Source organism: Anabrus simplex, chromosome 1, assembly GCF_040414725.1.
Source record: "Anabrus simplex isolate iqAnaSimp1 chromosome 1, ASM4041472v1, whole genome shotgun sequence".
In the NCBI taxonomy this organism is placed as follows: Eukaryota; Metazoa; Arthropoda; class Insecta; order Orthoptera; family Tettigoniidae; genus Anabrus; species Anabrus simplex.
This window is the reverse complement of record NC_090265.1, coordinates 1,546,306,604-1,546,317,749: the sequence shown is the minus strand read 5'-3', so window position 1 is coordinate 1,546,317,749 and position 11,146 is coordinate 1,546,306,604. Positions and strand designations below refer to the sequence as shown.

General features: G+C 38.2%; 1 protein-coding gene across 1 annotated transcript; it reads right to left on the bottom strand.

Moving 5' to 3' along the window:
- Positions 1 to 208: 208 nt before the first annotated feature.
- On the bottom strand, positions 209 to 2,318 carry LOC136880264 (LYR motif-containing protein 2). The gene is made up of 3 exons (XM_067153288.2): positions 2,158 to 2,318; positions 1,685 to 1,825; positions 209 to 461 (listed from the first exon to the last, which is right to left on the bottom strand). The coding sequence occupies exons 1-3, from the start codon at positions 2,191 to 2,193 to the stop codon at positions 351 to 353; spliced, it is 288 nt and encodes a 95-aa protein (XP_067009389.1). The 5' UTR covers positions 2,194 to 2,318; the 3' UTR covers positions 209 to 350.
- Positions 2,319 to 11,146: the final 8,828 nt, after the last annotated feature.

Below are 11,146 nucleotides of genomic sequence, written 5' to 3'. Positions count from 1 at the left end.
GAAAATGGCTTCTACATTTACATTAATACAAACAATAGGCCTACTAAATAAAGGATCACAAATAATAATAGTAATATCAGTCTTTTGAATACCAGTGAAAAACTCAACATTAAATAGAGTCATGTTTTCCTTGAAATTTTTGAAGGGAAAATGGGATCATAAAGCCATTTTGTTTGAACAATGTGAGAAAAGCATTTGTCTTCCCACATAACAACAACAACAGGGTATATTTTTAAAAATGTGCATACAATTTATTTACAAACTTCATTAAAGGGTCTGTTTATAAACAGTATAAAATTTTTACTTCCGTTATAAATACAAGTTTATTTACACAACTTCCAGCATCAATTTTACTTTTTGCGGATGACTCTGGTACCTCTTCCAGCCTTACTCAATTCTAGTGTCTGCTGCAACTCTTTCAGAGAACGTTCTCCATTGAATATCAGCGTCTTAATAGTGTACTGTAAGCAACGTCCAGGAACATTAGTGAACACATAATAAGTAACCTGACTGTAGATAGATGAATGACTACTGAACTTCTTGGAGGTAAAAGAAGTGAAAGTTTAAACTAGAGGCAATAAATCTAACATTTTGAACAAGGTCAAATTTTCACTAATGCACAGGATGTAGAGGAACTACTTCATGAACTGATTTGATGAGGAGATTAGGAGTAACATTTTAAGGTGGCTACTGGTACCTGAATGTATGAAATGTGTATGTACATTAAATTAACAGAATCATCATGAATAGACCTATGCTATCACAAGGACTATACAATATAGACTCTGGAGGATAGTTTTGGGGAGAGGCATTCTGAAGTTGCACAAATAAGAGGAGGTTAGATATGTTTATAGATGATGAGTAAATAAAGGGTACAGGTCTCTACACATGGTTATGAGGGTGTTTATGGGTTGTAGTAAGGATGTAAAGGAGAGGGCATATAAATCTCTGGTAAGACCCCAACTAGAATATGGTTCCAGTGTACAGGACCCTCACCAGGATTACCTGATTCAAGAACTGGAAAAAATCCAAAGAAAAGCAGCTCGATTTGTTCTGGGCGATTTCCGACAAAAGAGTAGTTTTACAAAAATGTTGCAAAGTTTGGGCTGGGAAGAATTGAGAGAAAGAAGATGAGCTGCTCGTCTAAGTGGTATGTTCCAAGCTGTCAGCGTAGAGATGGCGTCGAATGACATTAGTAGAAGAATAAGTTTGAGTGGCGTCTTTAAAAGTAGGAAAGATCACAATATGAAGATAAAGTTGGAATTCAAGAGGACAAACTGGGGCAAATGTTCATTTATAGGAAGGGGAGTTAGGGATTGGAATATCTTACCAAGGGAGATGTTCAATAAATTTCCAATTTCTTTGAAATCATTTAAGAAAAGGCTAGGAAAACTGCAGATAGGCAATCTGGCACCTGGACGACTGCCCTAAATGCAGATCAGTATTGATTGATTGATTGATTGAACACTCACGTAAGTAAATTGGAAACAGTTGGGTGATATACTTTCACTGCTCAGTTTGAATACTCAATAATGCTGAATATGTTGCACAGGATTCAGACAACCTAATTTCACAAAGTTGAAGGGTGAAAAATGAGGCAGAGCAATGCGATTTTCATTTCAAACCAGGTAACAGGTAGAATATGCATGCAAAGTGGTGTACACATGATCAACTTTATACATACTTCATCAGTATGATGCCTATGCTTCTCAAAGTCACAACGCGCCCATTGCAGCAATTCCTTCTTGCTGCTCTCATCAGGGACTTTATATATGGATCTCAAAATTTCACGGTAGAGTTTAAGTACACGCTGCCGAAGCATGAACTGGAAATGAAAATAATTCTACACAATTTCTTTCTTTCATATGTTGGAACCGGTCGCTGATCTCATTTCAAGGAGTGTTAAGGAGGTGCAAGTAAAATGAAGGAACATTATTAATGGAAATATAATATTAAACAAGTCAGTCTTATGAATGGAATAAAGCACTAGGAACGATGATAAGAAAATTAAATAAATCACTAAGTTCACAAAATACAACTGATACTCTGCAACAGAAATGGAAATAATCAACACCTAACCTCAAAATCATATCGTCACCTGGTGAATGAGACACCTAGTGATTCATCGAACACTAATCGTTGTTGTATGACATGTACCTGTTTTAAATTCAAGGGTACTTTACTGGCCATCATTCGACAGAAAAATATCGTATATGTTAGATTTTACATGTCACACTTTCTCTATAATGAAAACCTTGCTTCGCAATGAGAATTTTGACCGGCAGTTGTCAAATGGAAACGTCGCTCGATTGTGGCAAAGAGTATGATCAAATACAGTATTTGGTATGATGCAATGCGCTGTAGGCACAGTACGGTATATTTTTTATTTTCATTTTCAAAATCTTCCTCCACTTGGAGGCTGCCAAAGACAAAGAACACACAAACAATTTCGTTCAAAAATAGAATAAGTAAATTATGTCTCAATCTGGCGAGTCTGGTGTCTGAGTATTGAAAGAGAACCCCTGAGCGCTTTCAGTCCCCAGTCGATGAACTCCTTGGTACTGATGTTAAAGGTCTTCATAAGTTCTATCGTCTTCTTAGGGATTGTCCCTCTCGCACCGATCATGAGACCCCTCACTTCTATCGTTCTATGTCGTCCAGTTCGTATTTGTTCTTATAATACGGCACTGTAGGTGGTAGATGGACTTCTTTTCTTGGTCCACTTCGTCTGGTTGCTCGGAGTGTGTTTCGAATCTTACTGTGGGATCTAATATATATCCTTTCTTCCCTTTGATTGCGATCATATCAATCCTGATCAAGTTCCGATGATATTTTACATTTGAGGGGACTACAGCGCTCCAAGCGGCGAGGTAGGGGAAACGTTGTACGTTCACGTACTACCACTCCAGTCTAAAATGGTCATAACTTCTGAACCATTCATACAAATAATGCCCTGACAAGGTTATTGTAATCCTTGTTAAATACTAGAGGAGGTCAAACAATTTATTTCGATGAGGAGTTCGAAGATAATAGCGAAATATTTATTTAATTTTAAGGAGTTTTTTTTTACCCGGACTATAACATAAAATCGCTTCTAGAGGGCAACCGGTTGGAAGTACTATCGCGGCCATTTATTTTTTGTAGAGGCTTCTATGCTCTACAATTCGTACCCTTACACTTGGGGTCTATCGTTGATGGTTCACGCAGCGTAAGCCAAGAAAGCAAGTGACCGATCGACCGACCGACATTTTTGTCTCTTTCTTCGTATGTACTGTACATCGGATCACGGATACTGTATTATTTCACGAGCTTCGAAATATCTTCAGAAATATACGTTATTAGCACACAGTGGCGAATATACAATACTTTTTTTGGGGGGGGGTAAGATTAATGTACGGTTAGGTTAAGTAAATTTAAGAGGTCAGCCGATTTCAAACACTTTAGAAAGGAAAAAGGAAACATTGATTTGGGCTGATTCATACATACATACATGCACACAGTACACCAATGGTTACAAAACGAAGTCCAAGTTTCTTGGTCTTGCAAACTTATCAAGAACTTCTTCGTCACTAACTATAATGTCTCTGTGAATAGAGAGTAAAGCAAGCCCGTTAAGCCTACTTTCAGATGTGCTGTTCCTTAAGTAAGTCTTCAGTCTCCTTAAGCTAGAGAAAGTTCTTTCCACGGTTGCGACAGAAACAGGATGAACTGCGAATAATTTGAGAAGGGTATAAATGTTGGGGAAGAAAGTCTTGTCACATTTTTCTAGAGAACTTACAGCCGTTTTTGGAAGATTTGAAGGATTTTCCTGACTGCACTTTTCTTTCCATAACATAAACTTACTTTGCACCATCTCTTTATGTGACAGATCTTCTTCGTAGAAACTAAAAGCAGCCTCCAATGAACCGAAATCTGTTATGATGCACAATTGTGGAAGGATGTTTTGTAAGGATGCAACTGTTTCCTTGTGAGATTCAAACCGTTCTTTTAGTGAGTTACAAAAATCGTCCAGGTATGGCACATAAACAGCTACTCGATAGTATTCTTCTTCTGTGGTGTAAGAGACGTTTCTACGTGCTGTTTGAAGGCGGCAAATTCTTGGAATCTCTTCTTTAATGTCAAGTTTGGTAGCGAATGACTTTACTTGATTATACAAGGCTTTAAATGAGTCATCAGCATTTACCCTCTCCTTCGATAGAAGGTGTGAGACACTCGTCACGTTAGTTAAGGCCTGTGGAAGATCTATATTTTTGTTTTGAAACTGCTCGGATAAGTTATGCGTGGTTGATAGCATCCAGCTCAAAACAAAAAGATTAATAAGAAATGCAAATTGACTAATAGCACTCCTTAGAGTGTGAGCCTTAGATGCTGAATCACTTAATTCCTCTTCTATATTGCAAAGGGAAAGAAAGATAGGCTCCAAAATGTATTTAAATAAAATTACTGAGTCGGGTTTCACACAGTGAAATAAGTTTCTTTTTCTTTTGTTCTGGACAACATTCAGAAATCATTGATTTCAATATTTCGGTTCTTTTGGCTGACATATGAAAGAATCCACAGACTTATTTTATGATACCCATACAGTTTCTGATAGAAGGTATTTTGCTCGCATCTGACAAAAATTTAGAGTGTGTGAAGAACAATGTGTATACAGGGCCAACGGTAGCTTTTCTCAGATGAAAGCTTGAACTCCTCTGAATTGCCCGCTCATCGTGGCAGCACCATCGTACCCTTGGCCTCTCATTTTGTTTAGGTCAAGGCCTAATATTGACAAGGTCTCCAATATTGTGTTGGCCAAACCTGCTCCAGTGACGTCATAAACGGGGACGAATGTCAGAAAATCTTCTCTGATTTTGAAAATTTGGTCCTCTGCGTAACGTACGGTACACAGAAAGAAAACTGTTCGATTTGGCTGATGTCAGTGGTATCATCTGCTAAAACCGAATAAATACAGACTTTCTGACGTTTTCTACTATTTTTGATTGGATTAAGTGACCGAATATGTTAATAAGTTCGTTCTGAATGAAAGAACTTGGGTACATCGTCTTCCCATCACTGGTCGTTAATTGGTCTTTAAGAATATTATCTCCACTGTTGGCTCGGTATCTCAACAAAGATCGAAAATTTCCATCATTTTGGTCCGGTTCTTCAAGGCTTATTCGTCCAGAGTCACGATGACCCCTTAGAGCTATTTGCTGCCTCCCGCAAAGTCGTACTGTTTGTATTATAGGGATTAGCCGTTTTCTATTATTCTCAATATCCTGTCTTCTTTGGGGATTTACTTGATTGATAACACTTTCAGACTTTTTCTTAACTATATCTTTTGTATTTTCAGCGATCAAAACATATTTCTTGTGATGAGATAAGTTTTCATGTTTGCTAAACATTTCCCTGGCTTTTTTTAAGATTGGTAAAAGCCTGAGTGACCAACGCCCCTGCTACTTGGTGATTTCATTTCCCTACATTTTCGGTATGGGAAAATAACACGCAATACTTGCAAAAACATCCAGATTTTTCCTCTGAATAATAACATAATCTTTTTTTTCGTTTGTGAAAAACTGAACGGAAATGTTTTGACAATAGTTTCCAATATCATAGATATTTTTCCTTACTTGGTTAGGCCTACTATCCTCCATAACCGCAACTACATTAATTGAGCTCGAAGTAGCGACATCACAAGAAGCAGTTCTACCAACGCAGCCAACTTCAGCATTGTCACCGTCACGCCCATTTGCACCTTGTCCATTCATAACACTACCGACTTCAGGACTATCGCCAACAGGCTTATTGACACTTATTTTTTGGTGAAAAAGTTTTGAATGGAACCTTGCCTCTTCATTACGATTGTGTATCACTTACGGCCAACTTCAGTATACTGATAAAGTACGTAAACATTAACACTTAAAACAGCACCATACTTCAGTACAACAGATGTCGAACAAACGTAAACAACAACCAATGATTGCCACTGAACTGTTCATCACACCTCTGGCGCCCGGTTGTTGTGCTGGCCTCTGGCGGCGACTGGTGTAGTTCAGTTGTCCGCGCACGCACAGAGAGCCGGGCGGGAGCGGGAGCTTCCGGTGTTCAGTGATCACTGCACGAACTTCACACCACTTCCACCCCACTCCCCTCACCTACACGGATAAATAGGCGATGCCTTCGCGCATGATTAATTAAAATACCTCAGATTACGGTATTTATTTTTTCTTTGAATTCTTTATTTCGGGGGGGGGGGCAAACCCCCTGGGTCTCCCCCTTATATACGCCCCTGTTAGCACATAATAATGTTAATATTATTGGTTTTTACGTCCCACTAACGACGTATTTGAGCACCTTCACCACCAGACTGAGACAGGATCGAACCTGCCAAGTTGGGCTAAGAAGGCCAGCGCTCTACCATCTGAGTTAGTGGGGCGTAAAACCAATAACATTAACAACGTTATGTGCTAATAACTTATATTTCTGAATATATTTCGAGGCTTGTGAAATAATACAGTAGATCCGTGATCCCATACGAAGAAAAAGACAAAAATGTCGGTCGGTCGGTCACTTGCTTTCTTGGCTTACGCTGCGTGAACCATCAACGATAGACCCCAAGTGTAAGCGTACGAATTGTATGCATAGAAACCTCTACAAAAAAGTCCGCGATGGTATATACCTATTTCCAACCGGTTGCCCTCTAGAAGCGATTTTATGTTATAGTCCGCGGTAAAAAAATAACTCCTTAAAATTAAATAAATATTTCAATATTATCCTCGAACTTTTCATCGAAATAAATTGTTTGACCTCCTCCAGTATTTTATAAGGATTACAATAACCTTGTCGGGACATTATATTCATGAATGGTTCAGAAGTTATGACCATTTCAGACTGTAGTGGTAATACGTACGTTCCCTGTTGTCTGCTAGCAAGTTGCCTCTACCTCGCCGCTAGAGGTGCCAGTGTCGCTCCACCTGTCAAATGGATGAACCTTCCTCTTATTAGAGCTTCGCGACAATATAATTATATTAGACTGTGATGTAGGCTTGTAGCAAGACCAACAACAACTTATACCTATAATCATTTATCAAGTAAAATCTCTCACGGATATGATTGGCAATATTCTCAGAAGGCAAAATATCAAGACCGTTTTAAGCGTAATATCATCATAGGCAATTGCTTGCGATCAGTCAAAAATCCTATTGATTTAAACTGTGCTGGAATATACATGATTCCTTGCTCCTGTGGATCGGTTTATGTTGGCCAAACATGCAGGAAGGAAGCAACGAGGTTTAAAGAACATCGCAGGCACTTACATCTTCGCCAGCCAGAGAAGTCTGCTGTGGCAGACATCCCATACATAATGACTAGGGCTCGGGTGTTTAAGACCTAAAAATAGTCCAAATAAGCAAGCAAATATTACCTCAAAAATGAGGAAATATGACCTCAAAAGTGATGAAATATGATGTAAAAATGACAAAATATGACCCGAAAATGATTAATCAAAATATGGGCATTTTAAAATAAATTATAAATCGGAACGGTAATTCCTCTGATACATATTCGTTAACTACATTCTTTATTCTTACTTTAAAATTAGTTTTCTGAATATACATGCGTAGCAGTTATTCACAGTCTGTTATCCTTGATTCACTTATCAAACTTTTGTGAACTAAGTGTGCTAAGTTCCTTAAGATTATCAGATCACAGAACATTGTAAAAGTCCATGTTTGCACCCTGCATTGGTGGTTTGAAATACGAGAAAACTAGAAATCAACCTATTTAAAAAGAATGTTTTGGAACGTTTAAGCCCAAATTTCATTAACATTATTCAAATGCGTTAAAGTTTAAACTGAGCACCAAGAAACGAATTAAATAGATGTATTTCAATACATTATGGTAGGGCGTCAGAGCCGATAGTGCAAACTCACATACTTTTTTCATTCTTCTCCACGGGTGGAGTTGAAGTGTATGACAAGATTCATATTCAAAGCATACGGCGAGAAAGACCTCCGATTATCACTTAACACATTCTTGTAAGAAGAGAAGCTCCTTTCTACATCACAAGACGTTATTAGTGCATATTTAAATAATGTTAAATCACTGCTGTCGAGTATGACCTCATCTTGAAGTGTACTAGTACTTCTCCTCTAAGAACATCATTTATCTTGCACACACGGTGGAAACCATAATTTAGATTAAGCACATTTTGAAGTTCCCGTTTTACACTGTCACCAACTATTCCATGTGATTGTTGTACTGAAAGTTCAACACTTCTCTCAATGTCAATACTTGCATGAATTTCTAAGCTAGCAGATTCTAAACAAGTAATTGCACTTGATATAATTCCAAAGTTCAACTTAATATATGCCATAATATCTTACAAACTGTTGGAAAACAATTCCAGTGGAATCTTGATAGAAGAGGCATCATCTTTGTTGAAACCGTTGACAATGTTTCTGATAGTAGAGTAGCTTACGCAATCATACGCGGCAGCATCGAGCCACGCCCCACCTAGTAAGAACTGGCTGTGGAGGGAGTGGCGTCGAAGGAGCTAACTCCTTGAAAGTCGCAACCCGCAGTGGTGCTTTCAAAAAAAAATTGACATTAGATATTAATTTATCGACTACGGAAAAAATGTCCTCGAATTTCTTCTCCCATCCTATGCAGAGCATGCGCAAGGCACGTGACGTGAATCATTCTTGGATAAAACAGCTTGAGGCCTTCAGAAACTTTCACCATGTACGGAGCAGCATCAGTAACAAAGAGAAGAACGTTTTCCCGCTTAATTTCAACCTTCCACAACATTTTCCGTATTATTTCCGTTTCTACCTGGGAGACCAGGTTGCCGAGTACAGCGAGTTGGTTATTCAACTGTTCGACTTGTATCAACAGCGTGATACCGAGAAGCAGTTTTGTAAACACTAGTTCGCATTCGGTAAGTTGAAGATGATTTCGCACACCTACAGCTGTCGTCAAACCGCCGAAATATGACGTCTCTAATAAAATAGCTCAAAATATGACCTTATGGTAAAAATAGCCAAAATATGCATTCATATGACAAATGAAAATCACTCAATTGTGACGATAATCACCTGATTTGCACCGCAATGCAATCAGACAAGAAAATAGAGATAAAGAAAAAAATATTACTTTTCCTAAACATCCGAGCCCTAATAATGACCATCAACTTATTTTTGATACATCTTCTCTCATTTATAAGGAGAAATATTTTATACCTAGAATCATTCGCGAGGCGATAGAAATTGCTAAACACCCGAATAATTTTAACAGCGTGATTCAGCCGCCCCTTCCAATGCAGTTTTATGCAACCCACAATATTCATTCCGTCCTGAAAACATCTGCGCTGCCGGTATGCTCAGACAATACGAAAGGATATCGTGGCATTTACCGCCTCACCATGACAGGACGCCGTAATGTTATACTCGTATTAAACACTGGAAGATATGCATGTGCCTTCTAGATCATATGAACCTGACACGCCGGCCAAACACTAAATTGATATTGTGACTGCAGTAAACCTACCAAATACGGTAGAGACAATACGCTACACTTCCGGATTTAGCCTTGTTAAAATGGGAGACAGTTCGCAAGTGGCGCTTCTAGTGGCGTGACCTGAAAATTCGCGCTTAATTCAAATATCAATGGAAATGTGTATACCGTACGGAAATGGATAAATAAATTACGTCTAGAAAGAAAGTGTTGCTAAAATATTAACTTCAAAGTTGCTAAAGCAAATCTGGATACATGAATGATACAGGTTATTATTATTATTATTATTATTATTATTATTATTATTATTATTATTATTATTATTATTATTATTATTATTATTATTTTGCTATTTTGCTTTACGTCGCACCGATACAGATCGGTCTTATGGCAACGTTGGGACAGGAAAAACCTAGGAATGGGAAGGAAGCGGCCGTGGCCTTAATTAAGGTACAGCCCCAGGATTTGCCTGGTGTGAAAATGGGAAACCATGAAAAACCATCTTCAGGGCTGCCGACAGTGGAGTTCGAACCCACTATCTCCCAGATGCGAGCTCACAGCTGCGCGGTCCTAACCGCACGGCCAACTCGCCCGGTGGTTATTATTTAAAGACTGAAATTATACCTATAATCAAGATGTGAAATCGACTGCTGTAAAAGGGCTTGATCTTTCATTTATGCATTACTTTTTTAGCTTTAGCATACCTGCCTGAACTTTCACGGCTAGATTTGTCTTTTTTCTCATTTAAAAGCATTGTTCATCACTTTAGGACACTTGTCAATAAAAATATCGGCACATTCCTTACACACATGATTAAATGAATTTACATTTAAGAGCTGGACAATTTTCCTTTTAACTTGAAGCCTACTAACAGCAAGAAAATCTATAAATTTAGCCGAAAAAATATTCAAAATTTCCCTATAAGCAATACTTGCCATTACATTAGGGTAAAGAAAATGTGCATCATCATCACATTTCTTAAATCACCCATATTTTCTTCAGTGGTCGACAACGCATTACGGCATTCCAAATGGGGTAACTTGGAACACAACTAGCCACACACATATGCATATGCATTTTCCTGAATTAAATCAAAACCCACAGATCACACCTACAACAACATATCGGTATTGAAGGTTAACTGCTGCATTAATGCAATAAAATAAGCTTATTATATTTTAAGCCAGTTAAAATATTGGTCGCGCAGGTCAGAAGTTTAGGACGTAGGCTTTCTATAAAAATATCTTTGTAACTGGAAGAATATGTATGCAAACACAGTATTTACTTACATTTTCTTATCACGAGGGAAACGGAAAAAAAGACCGCGAATCCTTCTGCACTTCATAGTTATTGCAGCCAAACGCAGCACATATCTTTCCACTCATGTTTACAGGAGATATACAGGAATGGCACACGCTATTATTTACTTATGTCAACTTAATGCAAACGCATAAATAACTCCAAAAACTTTACAAACAAATACACGTGCTCTTATGACAGGATCAGTAATTCTCAAGTCACTCCGCTAGACAGACCTCTAACCGCTGTCCCTCGATATCTCGCAGTGTGTCGCGTATTGTCTCTACTGTATTTGCTAATGCTTGCTATAAGCTGCCTACTGCGCCGTACGGAACCGTAGTGTAGTTGGTAA

Coding starts and splice junctions, on each gene's coding strand:
- LOC136880264 (XM_067153288.2), bottom strand. CDS start 2,193: ATGATGGCCAGTAAAGTACCCTTGAATTTAAAACAG. Junction 1,826..2,157: donor TACCCTTGAATTTAAAACAG/GTACATGTCATA, acceptor TTTCATTTCCAG/TTCATGCTTCGGCAGCGTGT. Junction 462..1,684: donor ATAGGCATCATACTGATGAA/GTATGTATAAAG, acceptor CGTTGCTTACAG/TACACTATTAAGACGCTGAT.